Genomic DNA, 19271 nt, shown 5'->3' with positions numbered 1-19271 from the left:
TGATCGACGATCGTAGAACATAACGTATACTTTCAGTTCCTGAATTTAATGAACCTGAATATCTAATAATTAACAAGGTGATTGCACTACACGATTAAAATTGAAGTTCGATTACTTCATATACATAATATCCTAGTGTTAAATCATTATTTTAATCGTTATGCAATTATGCTAAATTACTTACCTTAGTTAAACACAAGCTAATATCGTCTCTAAAGCTTTCAAGATAAGGTTGAAACATTTAGCAATGTTTTGGTTACGGTTTGAGTAAAATTTTAACGAGTGTGAATGATTAGGATGCGAAAAACGACGCTAGCCTTGCAGGCTGAATTTCGATGGAAACTTTCCCTTGAAGTCTTATTCTGGTTTCTTATAATAGCAATTGAATAAATGTGAAAGTTTGGTTGGTAAGATGTTTGAATATTTGTCATATTTTATGCATGCAAAACGAAGAATCGATTTGGATGAAATTCGGTTTGATTATGATTTAATATATAATTTTATGAGTGGATTTCCGCTTTTATTTTAAAATGTAACGTTTCGTTTCACTGTGCTTATGCACCTAAGTACCTAGTGTTTTTTTTATTCGATTTTTATTTTTTACTAGCATCATAATGAAAATTTATTTTAGTATCCAAATGAACACGTGGACGCCACATGACATTAATTAAATAAAATCATATTATCTTCATCGACATCTTAATACAATTATTAGAAAAATAATCTTAAGTTATTTTAAAGTAACTTCAATAATGCGTAACTATAATAGACCAAAATTATTACCCGCGATTGTCCACGGTTACCCGTAGCACAGCGACATAGAAACGATATCGCATCCGCATTGCAATAAATCATCAGAATAATGCAGTTTTATAATAATTTACAATAGAACCCTAGCTTATATGAAGGGAGTATGATTTGCGCGGGCCAGTGTACTTTGTAGTTCATTGGTTATCACTCGCCATGAAGGCTTTTATTTTTGTAAGTACATGTTATTATTATTAAAATCTGTTAATAAAAATAGTTAAAGTCCTTTTTTAAAAAATAAGTGTAAGTAGGTGGTTCGTTCGTTATTTCGTTCGTTCGTTCCAGCCTTTCAGGACCGCGTTCACTGCAGACAACTGCAGACTTATGAAGTAGGCAGAAATAAAATTCTCATTGAGAATTCTTTCTAAGTAGGTATCTAAATATATTCCTATGAGAGTTGTGTTAGTTAACTACACTATATTTTATAACTGAAGAATGGCTAAACCGATTTAATTATTTTTGGCATAGAATTTATACTCTTTTATAAGTACTTTTGGTTCGTTGGTTCGTCTTCGCGAGTAAAAAAACTGAAAACATATTGAAAAACAAAAAATAAAAATGGTATATATACTACCTACTAATAATTATTTGTCCGTGTTAGGATATTTAAAAAAATTGTAAAAGTGCCCTTAAAAATAAATCGTTATTTTGTGCATACCTTTTTCTTCTTAGAGCAATAAAATGCTCTAAGTTTTTATTTATGATAGTTTTATAATTATTGTAAGTACCTACCCATATCATTTAAAAATGTTTCGAAAATAAAAGCGGCAATGTTCAAATTCCTATAGTAGTATTTTAACTTGCCATATAATTTTTTTCAAAATTTATTTTCATATAAATCGTTTTTTTACAGATAACTCTATTGCTACTACACCTAGCAACATGCCACCTGCAATTCGATAAAGTTGCTGAAAAGGTTCAATCCGGGCTGAAACATCTAAAAGAAAAAGCCGTGTCCAAACTGCACAGACTGACAGCTGACCTGCATAAACAGCATAAACATGTTCCGGTTCCATACGCAAAGCATTATGTTAAGGAACATTATACAAGGAAGACTCCTTTCGTCATTGATCCTTACCAAATTGAAAGATTGAAACATTATTTCGAGCCCCCACATAAGCCTGTGACGTATCATATCCCACACTATCCATAGATAATTAACTGTTAAGGCCTCTTTAAACAGATTAATTTTTGGATGAAACTTGCGATTTCTATAAATTAAAATAAAACAACATTCGTGAGTAGTTCATTAAAACTTAATAAATAGACGATATTATAATACGGATGTCCGTATTTTTAGAAATTGCAAGTTTCCTTACCACATGGAAGTCGTTTATAATAATTAAGAATGCTTAATTTCTAGGCATAATAAATGGGGCAGTGATTTAAGAAATAAGTAACAACGTATTTAAATAGATTTAACTTATTTCATTATAGTACCTAATGCTTTATAGATTGCATTCCAATTTTGTATTATTAATGTACTATCTCTGTACCATGAGAGGATTTAATTTCAATTTGACTTATTTAAGACTGGAATAAAATATCGATTCTTTGATAATAAAATGACAACCAGGGGACAACAATGTTATGGTAGACTGTATAATATTAGATATGGTTATGGTGTAGTATTGTGTGTTTGAAATATCTTGATTGGTAAGAAAATAAGTACAAAGCTCAAAGTGATCATCCAATAAAAGTCTTGTTAATGAAACTGATTTTAATTTAATTACCTCCATTATTCCAAAAAAATATCCCAAGGACAGATTAAAAAGTCGAAAATTACTCATTAATATTTTATTTAAGAATAATAATAACATATAAACATTTATTTATCACACAATCATAACAAATTCTTAAACTATTGTATATTCAAATCACTCAGCAATTTATCAAATACGTCATCATTCGAGTCTTTCGAACCGAATTCGTTCATTCCATTTTGAAAATCGCCAAAATCGTCCTTCGTGTCCGCCAAACCTAGTTCTGTCAAAAGTGACAGGCTGTCTGCTGTCATGCTGTCATTTTTGGAGCTGTCAGTGTCATTTTTGACGTCTGTCAAACCGGGGAGAAGTTGTTCTGTCAGATCGCTGTCAATGTCTTTCGTTTGCCGCCTGTTTGATGGTTTCGTTGTATCCTCGTCAGAAAGATCGTGGTATTCTTTTAGTTCTTTGCCGAATTCAATTTCTTCTTCGTCATCTTGACTGTCCTGTATGAAAATAGCTTTGATTACTTACTTATTATTATTTAGATTTCAAATTATTTATTCATAACATACATATAACATCTTTTATTATTTAGTCTATCTGTGTTTTCTTTCTATTTTATTATTTTTACCTGAATAATCTGCGCCGTGGATTTGTACTGAAAAGCATTTTGTGATAAATCTACTTCGACTGGGAACAATGAGGCGTTCTCTTGCAAATGTTCTACTGTTTCACTGAAAGTAGCAAAAATTATTATTAATTTATGTTTAGTCATTTTGATCATTACTCCATCCACAAAACTTCGACTAGATTATTTATTAACACACGTTTAATAGCTTCACTTGTTTGTTTGTATGTAACCGACTTCTGTAGAATCGATTTTGACCCCCTTTAAACGGACAGATTTAATTCAAACTTTGTACATTATCAAGGAACGGACGTGACAATATAATAATTCATGAGTTTTAGTATTTTCAATTTTTTTTAATACCTATCTTTTTTAAGCTTTTGAAGTGAAACTTCTTTATCGGGGTTGGAAAAAATTTAGTGTCACATTTTTTCGGTACGCGCCATCTATTTCTTATCCCTACCACGCGTGATTCGACGTATTTCTGTAAAGTTGCATATAGTAAATTATTAAAAAAAAGGGTTATAAAGAAGTTTCACTTCTTACGTGTGTACACTAATACACGCACACATTTTTTTAAACTACATACATAAATTAGGTAAACTCACTTATGATAAACAGCCAGACCCTGTATAAACCTCTTCAGCTGATACGCCACGTCCTGTGTCTTTTTATTGTCAAGGAGTTCCAATTTAACCAGAACATCGGATCGAAGTCTGGCGAACCTCGTTCTGGCGTCTTGACGGCAACGGAGGATTAGTCTGGCATGTAAAAAGTGTTAAAAATTATTTTAAAATACTTTTATATTTAATATATACTTGATTCTTATCAGTACAGTGTAAAATATTGAAAACAGAATTGAGCAATAATCTTATAAAATGCCATACTAATAGACTGGAGCGGTTTTTTCTATGTAGATGATACAAAAAAATCCTATAATTTCTACAAAATCTTAGCCATATAATATATACGAGATATATGTATCAGCAAAAAACAACAAAAAGTAAAAAAAAAATCATAAAATACAACAAAAAATCCCGCAAAAATCTCACCTATATTCATAATTCCCAGTTTCCACTCTATACAAAGGTTCCTGTAATGCATTATATCCATATTCTTCGTCGTCCATTTCTTTAACTTTCAAACAGTAGGATAAATACTCGAATTTCGTATCTGCGTACTTGCGTATGGTAAGTTTGGTATCTGGTATCGCTTTATGTAGATATGTTCCCATATCCGCTAATATCTGAAATAACAGTTATTTAAAAATAATAGGACTTTTCGATATTTTTACCGAACACACATTTTGAAACAAAAATAAAACAGTATTTTCGTAAATTTTTGCACGTCCTAGTGTTGAAATTTTTTTAAGTGTACTCTATATTGTTAATTATTTCGTACGCCACAGAACTAAGTGAAATTTTTCACTATAGTAACAAAAAATTACAGGTACATTTCAAAATTTTTTTTAAGAAAAAACAATTTTTTAAAATCAATTGTATTACCAAAATTGCATTAGCATATTATTCAGTTAACTAGTTATAGTTAATTATAATTTATATTATGAATGATACTTTTTATAAATTCCTCTAATATAATAACAACAGTTTTATTTCAATCAAAAACTTACAGGTTTCAAAGTCTTCAGCATTTTAATGCCATCTCTTTCCAATAGTCTATGGTATTGACCGAATTTAGTGAACGCCTCAGACGCTCTCGCTTGCGGCTCTCTCACTCCGATGGACGCGAATATGTCGCCAAGAGATTTAAATGTTTGGAGCAAATCGAAATAGGATTTTAGCATTCTGAAATTTATTTTATTTGAAAGTTGTGAGTGTAAATAATTTGATATCAACGTTGAGGGTGGAAAAATTAACGACACTATTTTAATCGGTGAAAGAAAAATTCGTTACCTCAATAATGAAAACAGAAATAGGTTGATGAATGATGCATGATTATCTATGCTTACAAAAATAAGTGAAATTAACGATTACCGAAAAATTAGGAATATTAAAAACAGTTTTATTAATAGGAAAGGTAATAAATAATGTAGAAGTACTGTAAGTTAAAAAGTAATAAAATAGAATCAAGATAGGACAGTACCGAACTAAATATGTATTATATAGCTAAAAATAACAATTTTCGAACACACTTTTCCCAATAAATATACGAACGAAAGAATGAATGATAGACCCAACGAGTGACCATAAAGCATAGAGCGAAAGACCAACGATCCAATTTTTAAATCATGAAAAACAAATAACCATACCTTTTAGCCAACTCCACAAGTCGTTTATACGTAGTTTCTGTATCTCTCATTTCATTTAGTTTCGCTACTAAAGTATCATTGCAAAGTATAGCTCTAGATAATCCTAAGGCATCAGCCGTTCCAGACGACATGTTTTCAACTAAGCGATGTTTCATTTTCTTCATTATAATGTCTAGAGATTTGCCTTGTTTTGGATCTGCGTGTAGTTTGTTGTAGTTTATTGTTACTTGGTCCTGTAAAATATTTATTTTGTATATTAAATAATGCTATATTTGTGGACTAGTTAAATTCAACAGAGTTATGTAAAAAGTACTTACAGAAATAATTTTTTAAAGTATAGAAAAAAATGCGATCAGCGGGATTCTTACTCGCATCACAGTATTACCACAGTATTACACTAGCCTCGCGACCACCCGTGATCTCGCCAGAGCAATCGAATTTATTCTACTCTTTCTGGATTTTATGTGCTTAGGTGACATTAAAAATTTCTCATTTATAAAGCATTTGAAATTTAAATGCTATAAAACTAAATATTCAATTTAAGAGAAACCTGGTTGTCATTTATAAAAACTAAAAGGCGGGTTAAATGCCATCCAAGTCTTCCAACATATGAAGCATTATAAATATTACGATTATAATAATTTTAGACTATGACTATGTATGACTATGACTATGTATGACTATGACTATGATATTTATTACCTTAGCAGCTTGTATCATCTTAGCAACCTCCACTTTAGTCTTTCCCTTCACAGTCTGACCATTTACCCCTACAAGTTCGTCCCCACTCTGTAAAGTGCCATCTTTGGAAGCCGGCGTGTTGTCGAATATCTGAAATGATTTATAGTTTTTTGCAAATGTAAATATTTTGTAAGTAGGTACGTACTTATATCTTAGACTTCTTTTATGTCTCATTTTAAACATGGTCATTTTTTAATTACATATAAAAAATTGCGCCTCACGATCAATTTTTTCCATTTTTTAATCTTTTCATTTATTGCTGTATAACTAAAAATTAATTCGAATTTACCTGTACAATATAAAGACATGGGCACAACGGAGCGCCGCCTCCTATACTAATTCCTATGAGATTTTTTTCATCTTTTGTCAATACAACGCTACCTGATGTGACTGTCATTCCCCTGGAATGGAAAATATTATATAAATATTGTATTTTCAACTCATTTTTCTTTAATGCAAATCGTGTGTCAATCGAGCTTAATAATATTATAATGATCGAGAAAGCTAAATAAATACATATACCTATTAATCGTGTGAAGAATAGGTGATATTTTTCGAGTGAAAATAAAAGGATCGTCGCCTAGTCTACACTCAAGTTGAATATTATGACGTTTAGTACTCAGAAGTCCCAAATGGAATTTACATAGAAATAGTGAAAAACTAGGCCATATAATCCCGCAACCTTTATTCAAGTTAGGTATTTCATTACATACATATGGGAGGTATGTACTTGATAAAATAAACTTTTTTTGGGTAGGTACTTATTGAACTTTTACTAGGCGATAGTGTAGGGTAGTGTCATGTTCATTATGTATACAGTATGTATGTAGGTATGTATAATGTTTTGAATTTATGTTATAATAGCCTAGATGATCATAGCTTACTTAAATGATGTATTAGGGTCAATCAATTTTTAAAGGTCCCGATCATAATTTTCTCGTATTTTTTTTTTTACTTAATTTTCAGCATTTTACTATTTCATTTAGAAGATAATTCTTCGTAGATTAAGATTATATAAGCAGCAGTGATGTTGATTAAATACATTTGTGGATTTAACTTCACGAACCGATCTATTCACGGGAAATAATATCCTTTGGACAACTTACACAATAGTACTTTTTTAAATGTTAAATTCCCTTAAGAATTAAAACAAATTCTTCTAATATTAAATAATAAATAATATTTTGATATTTGTTCTATTTACACCCAAAATACGAAATATTTTTATTAAAATTGAAACGAATGATGTCTTTTGAACAACCAAATAATGTTTCATATATAAAAAAGTTTCAGTAAAGCGGAAATAGTGATATTTTTTACAAAAAAACTATTAAGGCGAGGTTGTTACGTATCGTATTATTGATTTTACTTAATTAAAATGAACTGATTCTCGATAAAACTGAATGAATGAAGTATAATGTGATTTTCATATGGGGACATCTTAGTTGTAGTAGTAGCGTCTTGATTTTTGAAATGTTAAAATTACAATTAAACTAGACATAAAATCGCGTAATAAAAATGTGTTCCCGAAACAGCCGAGTAATAAACAAAACATGAACTATTTAACTGTTAAAGTATAAGTTTTATATAATTATTGTCCTAGGGACAACCAAATTGTCCATGGTACAACCACTTTGGTTGACCAAGTGACTGGTTGTCCGCGGGACATTTTTTAAATTTTGAGCCGCCAAGCAAATACTATTGTTATTTTATATATTAATCTCAGCTCACACTAAAATATAGACGAAAGCTCATCTCGTGTAGTATAATTGATAACAATGCATCAAGTACTTACGTTTTAATCACAGTTGTCTGACGGACTGACAAAAAAGCCACCCCACACTCACCAACAACGCTCGGACGACTATTGCCGTGATCTTATACAAATCAAAGTGGCGTTTGAGCCCGACAGTTAATTATTGTGTTTAGCTTGTTGTTTAGGAATCTACCGCGCCATATGTGTTTTGGTTTCATAACTAAATTACGGTTGTCTGTGAGACCTGTGTCATGTAGGTGATTTATGGGGACAAAAGTAAAATGCCTGAAAATCGTATTATATCCAATAAAAAAAAAATGGTTTGTATGTTTGGATGTGTTTGGATGTCAATAATTATGTACTGAAACAAGGAGTGTATTTGGTATTTATGGTCGTGATAGTATGTGTTCGTGATGCGAAGTTTGTTAATGCATTGTGGCATGGGGACAAATGTGATAGTACTGGAAAATTGCATTTAGTCCCTCGACAACCATGAAACAACGCACAAATTAATAAAACAAGTAAAATATTGTTCGCAATAATGCTAGAAAATATTAAAAGGAATATAATTAAAACGAATTTAACTCTTTATGATTTCATGTTTATTAATTATCCTTCAGGGACATGATCCGTACACGTCGGACCAATAAAAGTTGATCGACCCATTAGCTTATTTTTATAGCATAAATCGATGATACATGAAAGGGTAAAATAATTAAAACACAATAGCTTTTCCATACGTTTTAATACTTTTGAAATATTTACAAGAAATAATTTATGTTCTTTACAACAATAAAACTATAAATCTAGCCTCTAGCAATTAGTTACAAAACTCGTAAGAATATACAATTTTTACACTATTTAGCTAGTAAATAGCAATGAATGAATGAATGAATGAAAAATTCTTTATTTACACCTTAAAGGACAATTTAAAACACATAATAACTTATTTAGCAATGTCGAATGTATTAATTTAATATAATAACAGTTTTCTTTTTCATTCTTCTACTATACTATTTTAAACTGTTTACTTTTTAGGCCGGTTGCAGAGCTTCACCGACCATCAGACCTTCAGCGTACGTCAGTCGCGCTTGTCATATAATTATTATGTATGGAAATTCATAAAACCGTTCATAGCTAGACCGACCATACGCACGCGTATTTCCATACCTACATAATATTATGAAAGCGCGACTGACCGCTGACGTACGCACTGATGTTCGGTGAAGCTCTGCAACCGACCTTAGGTTGCAAACTAGAATATAAAATAATTGAGCTAAATACTAGGAAATAATATTAGGTTTTCTTTGGTACTAGCAATAATGCCCTAGATTTCAACTTACATAAGATTCTGGTACTGTAACATGTATCGTTCTTTTCTTAAATCGTTGTAAATACATTCTGTATTTTCCGTATCTTCTATTCTGTAGAAAAGCTCTATTAATTAGTACCTACTTTATTTATTGTTATCCAAGTTAAAACTAAGTTTTTCATAGGTAGGTATTTATTTTGTACGTTGAACGATGCCAGTTGCCACGCGGCTTCGTTCGTAACCGCGGATCTATCTTCGTGCTACATTTCATCTCGATCTGTTCAGCTGTTTTGACGTGATTGAGCAACAGACATTTTTCACTCCATTTGAAATTAGCTATTAGGAGGAAAAATTCATTTGCACTACACGGGCCAGTTTCACGACTTTCTGATAAAATTCACTAATAGCGTATATTATCTGACACTTTTTTATAATTATCATAATATCTGTTAATTTAACTGATAGTTAAGCTAATCAGAACATATCCAGACTTAGTAACCAGAACTTGAGACTGCCTACTTTTATAATAATTTATTTAGCCAAATAATTAAGCGATAAATACTTACATTTCGAGTCGTATTGGAATATCTGGTATTTTAACATCTTCAATAACCACAGAAGCACTGAATAGGTATAACAAATATAAAAAAGAAAAATAAACAATAAATAATTGTAACAATGAAAAGAAAATATAAGTATAATAATAAATAGAAAACAAATTGTTACCTTTCATCGATGGGAATTAAAAGATTGGTCGTTTTCGGTAAATCCGTTTTAGGTTTGCTAATAAATAAATAAACAAACAAAAAATAAATAAAATATTATAGAATATTTTTCCCGTAGGATTGTTGGCCTATCTATGAACAGCTGTTCTGTGTTTATGCAGAAAAAAACAATAAAAATAATTACATTTTATCTTCAAACATACTGTGTCCAATAGTCAACATTTTCGGCGAATAATTAGAATCGTAAAAAGGATGGATTTGCACTCTCTGGGACATAAGCCTGGTCACAAAAACATGAACTAAATAAACAGCCAACTCAAATAAAACATATTCTGCAACACAAAAGGGAAGTACACTGATAAACATTGATAAAACACATTTAAATAAGTGTGTTGTTTAAATACGCACATTTTGTCCTCTTCGAAAAAAAAATCGTCGTCATATTCTTGCATCATTTTTTAAACTTCTCGTACAAATATAGGTATTATTTTATGAGTAAAACTAAGTACAAAATACGGATTGTTGCTTGACAGTTTCATCGATTTTATTTATTTACGTGGGACTATGTCGGTAAAACAGTTGCGCATGGCAACGAGCAGGACACTGAGGAACCAATCAAAAATGGAATAGCAGGACGAGCAGGACCAATGTCAAAATTTTGCGCGCTTTTTGTATGATCACTGAAATATTTTTTTTAAAGTTTTTTTTTTTAATTGAGTTTAGTGTCACAGATTATGAGTAGGTACTGACAATATGAAAGAATATTATTTTATTATATCAATCATTCGTAAAAGAGATATCTGTGTGGTGATAACTGATAGATGTAGTAATTATTTTGATAATTTCATTTAAATGGCTAGTTTCACTGGTTACGCACATTTAATTTCTCTGTACGAGCTGTGCAACTGTTGAAAGTGCAACTACTTAATTTGCAAATCCTGTTATTATGTCTAATACGTGTTTAGAATTAACCATGTTAAAAATGTTAAGCGAATTGAGAGAAACTCATAATGTTATGCGCTTATTACACTACACTGAATTTAGTTAATTCTGTGAATTTGATAAAAATAATATAATAAAGGAGAGTGATCAAAAGCTCCTTATATTTTCTAAAGGTGCGCGAGAATTTAGCGAATTCTGAAGTAAATTGAATGAAGTAATAAGTGCTCTACAAACAACACGTACAAATAGATTTTTGTAGCAGCTCTAGTAATTTTATGACTCTACCGTTTATAATTGTATGCAAACTAAATGTATTATTTCATACAATATCTCGAAATAATATCGCAGTCCGGAGGTATGAAGGTTCTTCTATCAGTAAAATGCTAATTTTAATATTTTTCTCAGTTGCAAAAACTGCACTCTGACCTCTATTTAGCTTTCTGTATAAATTAAAATATTAACCTTATGTCACGGTTACATAGCTTTAGTATGGAGAGGTATGCTATTTAAAATTAAATCCTTAATATTATTAATGTGAAAGTGTGTATGTTTGTATTTCTTACACGATTTTATCTCGTCAAATTTTACACAACGTTGATCAGATTTCAAAATTACATCTATGATATAAAAATTAATCACAAAATGTGATTGTATATAACTCGAGAACAGCTGAATTCATTTCGTTAATTATTTTTTTGTAATGTTCTTTGAAGTACGAGGATAGTTCTTATGGCGAGAAAACGTAAAAATGTACGGGAGGAGCCGGGGCGGACTGCTACTTACTTAGAAAGAAAAAAAAAACCATTTTGACTTAAAATGTTTAAACCATTACTAAAAACCGTATACAACATTAAATCATAATGTTTAAACCAAAATTTCAAGCCATAAAAATTAACTTGCGGCAACTCCTACAGTCATTGTCATGCCACGAAGTTAACATTCATACCAAGACAATTATGTCACAACGAACCAAATGACGGACTATATTATTTTGGCGGTCGAGTGTTGCAAGTATAAGTAATTCGACATTTTAATCCGGTTAAGTAAGTCCGTTTGCAAACAGTTGTATATCTGTTGGTGGAGGGTGTTGACGTTGAAAAAATGAGAGCTGTTACTATAGTGAGTGTAGTGTTTTTTTTGTATACCGTGTATATTTTATATTTATTTTAAAGATTTCTCCATTCACGCGAGAAAAATGATTTAATAATGTCTATAAATGCGCTTTCTATTATTTTTTATAAATTCATATTAAAAATGTGTTCTAAATAAAGGCCATTGGGCGAAAATATTCAAGCGTTTATGATAACAATTTATTGAATTGGATATCACACGAAACTGTTTCGGTACCAGTTAGGTACCACACTCTTAGCATTTACCTAAGTATCTGATATATTATATTTTATTCTTTTATTACACTAAATTTACCTTCATGTGACATGGTACCTTTGCCTGACACAGTTCTAAAAAAAACAAATTTGAATACCTAATCGTACTTAAGCTGCTTAAGCTCACGTTACCTGAATATTTTCTTACAAATATCGTTAAATAATTTCAGATTTTTTAAATATTTAGTAACTGAATTAATAAAACTAAAACAGTGTTAAATAAGGTTACAGTTTATAACTACGAATTACTATGCCATATAAAATATAGATGTAGACATATTTAGACATTAGACAACACATTTAGTGAGGTGCTAATACGTCGATAATTTCTGATTGTGGACATAATATTATATTATTATCAATTTGCAGTACATTGTTTAACATTAATTTGGATTTAAGCTTTTACTTTACAGAATTTATTAATCATGGTATTCAATTACTTAATTATGTATATTAATAATTATTTCTAATGGAGACAGAATTTATTAATCATGGTATTCAATTACTTAATTATGTATATATTAATAATGGAATAATTAGTAGATCATTAATTAGGCACTTGAAATGAAAATACCTACGGTAATTTTTTCATTTTAAATATTTACAAAAAATAAATCATTAACGTATTTAAACGATAATTTATGATATGTAAGGTTGAAGTTAATTACTTAGGTAATTATTTATTTTCGTAATAAAAAATATTTAATTCATTCTAAAACTGGCACATAGTCATTTCTTCTGCCATGAAGAAAAAAAATCATTCTAACGTTTCCCGCCAAAAATTTGACAACTACAAGTTAATATCTACTCTCCCACAGGTGGCGCTCCTGTGTGTCCTGTTTTACCGACATTCGCTAGCTGCCGGGCCCATTGGAACTTTCATACAAACGAACGCTATCGGATTCCCTGTATTGCATGAACATCAAACATGGATATTTGATCCGGACGTCGGGTTGAGGAGAAGGAGGGAATTTATCGAATTAAATGGAGATAAAGGAGAGAAGTTAATTGAAAGACTAGGGTTGGGCATCGATGGGTATTCTGAAGAACGGCTTAGACAACAGAGGTTGCGGGATCAAGGACATTTGGGAGGATTGAATGCGCTAAGGCCATAATTTTTTTATTGTTACAGATGGTTTGGTTGTCTTGTGATGTAATACAATATTATGCTAGTTAAGTGTCATCACACTTTTATAGAGCATTTTTGAGAAAAAAGAATATTTTAGTCTGGAAAATGCACGGCCAAACAAAAATATGTATGCCTTCAAATACCTATTTAAATTTTGTTTTTGTAAGATCTAACTCAATTATGTGTAATACTCGTACATTTTCGTCAGAGTTGGTCACGCTCTGACGCATATCACCACAACACGACACTCATCCGACCTAAATTGTTACTTTTAAAAGATTTTGTATTTAAAAGATAGGTAAATTGGTAAAATCTGGTGGCAATAGAGTCTAAGTAAAATAAATAATGTAAGTACATTAATAAATTTAATGGTTTATACCAAAGAGAAAGGAAACGAAGAATCACTATTGAAACAATAAATATTTTTTTATTTAAAAACTTCAATTATCTACCTAACTATTATGTTACTTGATTACCGAATAGTTTTTTTGTGCCTATTTATTTTCACAGCACGAACGGATACTTCTATTTGTATACGTAGTATATTATTATTAGTCTGTGCTTCTATATTATATTTACTTAATTTTGAGAGCGTATCATCATGACATTGAACTAGTTAATAAGAAATAAAACATGAATCACATAAATGGGTATTTTACATTTATATTTCTTCGGAGCAGTATAGAAAGGTGTTTGAAACCGACCTTGCAATGTAACCTAATAGGTATGGTATCTATGATTGTTAGTTAGTGATTTAAATTATTATAAAAATACTAGGTTTGCTCCGCGTCTGCGTAGTTTTATGTAACTAAAACATTTTATTAGATGGGACTTCGTTTAGAATCGAAACGTCTTTAAATATAAAAATTAGTAAGTAATTAGGACCGGTTCGAAATAAATGTGATAGACGGCCAAGTTCGAGTTAGCCTGTTTTTTATGGGTTCTATAAAGTAAGATTTGCAAAAGTTTAAAATAAAATGTAATTATAAATATTGTCTTTTATTTCATATACCTACCTAAGTACCTAGTTACGAATCACTTCGATACACATTACACAGTCGCATTACATTTTGGAGTAAGTAGTATAAACTGTACTACGTAGTGTGTCTTTAGTATATCGATGATCGATCCCTTCAACAAAAGAAATCCGTATGTATTCAAGTCTAATTCATAAATTATTAGGTATATATTATAGCAAAAAAATATCTAGATACCTTAATAATTGTTTCCTGCTATAAGAACCCTCAACTTACAAGTAATAGCATTTATAGTTTATACTATGGTATTTAAATAGATAAATCTGTGACTGTTTCTGATAATCAATGAACACATATGCAATAAAAAAAAACAACAATGGTCTCTTTTGTTTTACAACAATCAACCCTATAGGTATTTTGTTGAAATCCCATGAAGGTTTTGCCCGTGGTTGCGTGGTGTGTAAACTACGAGTTTATATAATTATGTTATGATAAAACCACGTAAATCCAACTAGAATATGCTTTCTGTAGGTACCTTTTGGCTTTCTGTTTGCACAACATCTTGACTAATTATACGAGTGGTCCTTCTGAATGATTTGTCAATGTTATCATAAATTGATTGCGGGTTGGGTCACATGGCGTGATGCAATATTATAAATACGGTAAATGAATATTTATTTTGCTAAAGGTATGGTAAGTAGGTATGTTGTATAAATATTGTTGGGATAGCATTCTATCTTTTCGTTTATATTATGATTTATCTTTCAATATTTATATTATTAATACTGCTATTATTTTACAACTTTATAGAAAAAAATAAAAATAAAAAAAACCAACTGCTAAGGCCCAGGAAAAATAAATAGAATTTTTTAATTAGGTATTTATGGTTTAGCAAAAATTAAAAACAATAATTTCATAGTTTCTGAGCCAAATTCGTTTATGATTGTAGGAAGGTTTAAAAAACGTATTTTTACTTTGAATAAATCATAAAATAACTATGAATCCATGGTAGCACAGACTAATAATAATATACTACGTAGTACGTATACCCTGTTCTGTGACGTATATGTACAAGTGGTAGACCGTAAACTCTGTTATTGATTTGATATTTAAAATACCGCCATCTATTGGTGAAAACTTGAACTAAGTGTAATCGGTCGTAATAAAGACAACTTTTAAGTAGTACAAACACAAATATAGAGATGGCGCTAGTGATTTATTCCAAATTGCACATTTTCCTCAAAAATATAAAGTTGCGAATACGATGCAGTAGATTGATATTTATTTAAAATTGAACACAAATTATCATAATGGCTTATTAGGATGCATCGTATGAAAAATAGCGAATACATAATGTATTATATATTACATATTTTATTATTATGCGAATAAAGTTTTTAACGTTCGTGATTTATTCCACTCAACACTAGATGGCGTGCTTTCAATACAAAATTTTATTTATTTGAAAACTATAGTAAAGAAATAATAATATCATAAGCTACATATGTATGTCTTTACATCACAGTTAAATAGTATATTGTGTTGGTCACCATATATTAAAAAATTAGGTAAGGAGTATGAGAAATAAGACACAAAATATAATTTGTATTTCTGTTTATTCAAGTATTACAATATCGAGACTATTCAAAACTTATTCTAATGACAGGTAAATATAAAAAGTAGGTAATTAAATCAGGGAACTTAATCTACGGAATATTTGGAGTATAAAAATTATTTTTGTGATATTTTCTTTGCTTTTATGTTTATGCACCTGTTTCATTTGATTTGAGAATAATATTCAAATTTTATTTATATAAATTTCAAAAAAAATTCAATGTTAACTTTATTTTCTTTTATTCATTTTATTTAACTTTTCTTACATTACACAAAAATGAATTACTAACAAAACATTAATTACTGACCGATTAAAAATGGTTTGTTAAACGTATAAATAAATTCAAATATTATTGTCAAAACAAAATAGTACCACAAATTACAAATTATAACAGAATTGAAATAAAAACGATAACTTTGTTAAAGATTCAAAAAAATAATTAATTACAATATTTGAACCTCCAAGAAAATTATCATTGTGTAACATCTAATAGATATAACAGTATTTTATAGATTTTGATAAAATTCGTTAATATTGGTTATTAATTAAGACAATTAACAATTTTATCAAAAACTATAATCAGCTCTTAAAATACATTTGTTTTAAAATACCATAAATGCATATTAAAGTATTACAACTATAAAATTGTGACTCATTTAATAATAAGATTAGACGAAAAGGTGATTTTAATTTATCATAATATAGTAAGGCACCTCAAGATTTTGGTATTTTGAAAATACGATTAAACATTAAAAGGGAAATATACTAGGTATTTAGGATAATTCTTAACGCTAAGAACACCGAAGCTTTACCTTAATATGGCATTAATATAAATAGTAATTATTATTAAGAGATCAAAATGTATTATCGGCCATATTGGATGATTTTTTTTCGAACTGTCAAATTTGAAATTTTTGACGTCCAACTTCGAAGCGACTGTCAAATGTTTCTTTTTTCGGTAAGAAAATAACAATTAGACATTTAATATAATTAGGAATCTTTGAAAAATAAATACCAATATGATTTTACAATTTGACAGTTCTCGTCATTTTGGGTATTCTTTAGGCCTTTTGTGAAATGTCATGTTACGCGTTCGATTACAGGTAGGCTAGGTACAAACGAGGCGGAAAAAGGCAACGTTTTATGCGCGTTTTCTTTGTTTCTTGGGATACGATATTCATTGCAATGTTTCAAAAAGTTATTAGGTATCTCAATATTATAAAAATAATTCATTTTAACTCACATATACTAAACAGCGACTTGTTTTTGATCAATCACTCTATAAATTGAATTTCAATCAATTCAATTTACTTTGGTGGCAATTTAGTAATTTTCTTATTAAATTCTGTAAGGATTTAAGTATATTTGCGAATTCACTGATAAAGTTGTACTTTTTGTACACAACATAATTAATCTCGAATGCAAGATGTTTAACAATTTTTGTCGCTATTTAGTACAGTTGAACTAATGCCTAAGGATCTGTCTGCATGCAGTATGTTGCTCCTCAATGGCTAAGGGTCTGTATGCATGGTTGCTCCAAAACTTCACACGCAAATCCCGCTCGATGTACCCATAGCCTTATAAGTGTCGCCCTTGTTATCCCGCTCCATGACGTGTCGCCTATGACAGCGTGGACCTGTAAGTAAAATGAATTAGAATTAGCTTAATTTTCGAAATTTGTTTAATTTTAAAATAGACCTTTTTTTTTGGTTTTAATGGGTAAAAAATATTTTAATTACATAAATAAATTATAATAGTGGCCCCTTACAATATTTCCAATACGGATTCGGGCAATAAATAAAAATATGAAGCGAGAAAATTTTCCAAAAAACGTCGATAAAGACAAAACTTAGTTTAAAACAGATTCGTTTGTAACCTTCTTAATAATAAACCCTTTTATACCTAAAAATTATTGCCATTTAGATAAAGAAACCGTTCATTCTTTATTTTTTTTTCTTACATCCAAGACATTATTAAATATGCATTCTACTTTGCATAATTAAAAAATATATTTTTGACGTGCTAAAATAGTTGCTCATAAATTATTGTTTGTTTGTTTTATCCTTGAATATAATATTAATGTGTTAATATTATTCACTATAACATTATGTGCATTGTGCCTGAAATTCTTTCAACCACACCCGTAGCGCCCGAGGCAGAATATAAATTATTCATTCATTTCTTAGTACATGCAAGTGGATGTATTAATTAATTTTTTATTCTGTACACGTGTTTGTTTTTTGAACATGCAATTTCAAGGTATAGATAATCTATGGTAACTTGTAATTCACTATAAAGTTATTTATGGTTATCCTAACCTTTGCAAAAAGATATAAAACCTCTTTCGTGGTGCGGAAAAAAAATAACTATTTTTAGCGCCATAAAATATTTTTAATCTGTATTCCGTTAAACGGTAACCCATGACTATAAGTAATAAAAACAAAGGTGTATGCCCTATTATACAGTATACCCGATACGCGATTCAAACCTTATTTATAGACGTTGTGCTGCCACATTTATAAAAAGAACGAAATACAGTTCCATAACTCCATTGCTGCTTTTCTTACTACGTTTAAAAGGTATCATGGTTCGCAGCAAGCAATGTATATTACGCAATGGTGATGACACAAGTTTGCTGGCTTGATAGATAAAAAAAAATATTGAAACTTTTTGTTGGGTGGTTGTAACTATTAAAGCGTTACATGCAATATGATTTTTATGATATGAAACATGTTCTCGACGTATAGGATTACAATTTATGTGATGGCTTATAAAGTAGCTTGAAGGAAGTTGGAGGTGGTATTTTATGTAATAAGTTTATAGATATAATTGATACCGTTATGAATACCTAAGTTAGAAATGAATGAAAAACATCGTTATTTTTAGTGCAAAGTGCACCAAAAATCTCAAATATTTATTTCAAGCAATACGTTTCCAATTTACCTAGACTTCTTTTAAAAGCGCATATGAATCTGAATAAATATAAATATTTACCACTGGGTTTGCAATAATGTACAGTGCACACTAGTACACGCACACATTTTTTAATTCTAGTATTTACGGACTGTAATTTACGGGGTGAAACCGCGCGTCATAGCCAGTCAATAATGAAATTCTACTAGATAGATATTTGACTTTATACAATGTTATTAGCATATGCATAGGTACTTAGTAAATGTATTTTTCCATCATAAGCTCCTCCATAAATTACAATAGCGTGATGTTACACGGAAAGCACAAAAAATCTTAGGCGTGGTTCGCATGTAGCCGCACCTCTGA

General features: G+C 30.0%; 3 protein-coding genes across 12 annotated transcripts in view; 1 reads left to right on the top strand and 2 right to left on the bottom strand.

The window, feature by feature from the left end:
• The first annotated feature begins 913 nt into the window (after window positions 1-913).
• LOC123703185 lies at window positions 914-13820 on the top strand. Of its 3 annotated transcripts, none has more exons than XM_045651105.1 (2): window positions 914-981; window positions 1661-2521. In XM_045651105.1, the coding sequence occupies exons 1-2, from the start codon at window positions 964-966 to the stop codon at window positions 1958-1960; spliced, it is 318 nt and encodes a 105-aa protein (XP_045507061.1). In that variant the 5' UTR covers window positions 914-963; the 3' UTR covers window positions 1961-2521. The 3 variants fall into 3 exon arrangements, with proteins under 3 accessions (XP_045507061.1, XP_045507063.1, XP_045507062.1); XM_045651107.1 differs by lacking the exon at window positions 1661-2521 and adding an exon at window positions 13090-13820 and having other exon boundaries at window positions 918-981; XM_045651106.1 differs by lacking the exons at window positions 914-981; window positions 1661-2521 and adding exons at window positions 11676-12005; window positions 13090-13820.
• Window positions 2590-10520, bottom strand: LOC123703184 (PRKCA-binding protein). 6 transcript variants are annotated; one of them, XM_045651101.1, is made up of 13 exons: window positions 10353-10477; window positions 10129-10276; window positions 9946-10002; window positions 9786-9842; window positions 9251-9331; window positions 6441-6552; window positions 6113-6241; window positions 5411-5643; window positions 4772-4946; window positions 4194-4387; window positions 3750-3902; window positions 3145-3247; window positions 2590-3016 (listed from the first exon to the last, which is right to left on the bottom strand). In XM_045651101.1, exons 2-13 carry the CDS (start codon window positions 10218-10220, stop codon window positions 2669-2671), a joined length of 1734 nt encoding a protein of 577 aa, XP_045507057.1. In that variant the 5' UTR covers window positions 10221-10276; window positions 10353-10477; the 3' UTR covers window positions 2590-2668. The 6 variants fall into 6 exon arrangements, with proteins under 6 accessions (XP_045507057.1, XP_045507058.1, XP_045507055.1 ...); XM_045651102.1 differs by lacking the exon at window positions 10129-10276 and having other exon boundaries at window positions 10353-10520; XM_045651099.1 differs by having other exon boundaries at window positions 10129-10378.
• Window positions 13821-16205: 2385 nt separating the features above from the next.
• Window positions 16206-19271, bottom strand: part of LOC123703156 — an 86074-nt gene continuing 83008 nt past the window's right edge. For all 3 annotated transcript variants that reach the window (XM_045651067.1, XM_045651065.1, XM_045651066.1), the window contains one exon: window positions 16206-17628. The gene's annotated coding sequence lies outside the window, so the exon portion shown is untranslated. The remainder of the gene's footprint in view (window positions 17629-19271) is intronic.

The sequence above is a fragment of the Colias croceus genome, chromosome 25 (assembly GCF_905220415.1).
Source record: "Colias croceus chromosome 25, ilColCroc2.1".
NCBI classification, from domain to species: Eukaryota; Metazoa; Arthropoda; class Insecta; order Lepidoptera; family Pieridae; genus Colias; species Colias croceus.
The sequence above is the reverse complement of the archived record's forward strand: the minus strand, read 5'-3'. Positions and strand labels throughout refer to the sequence as shown.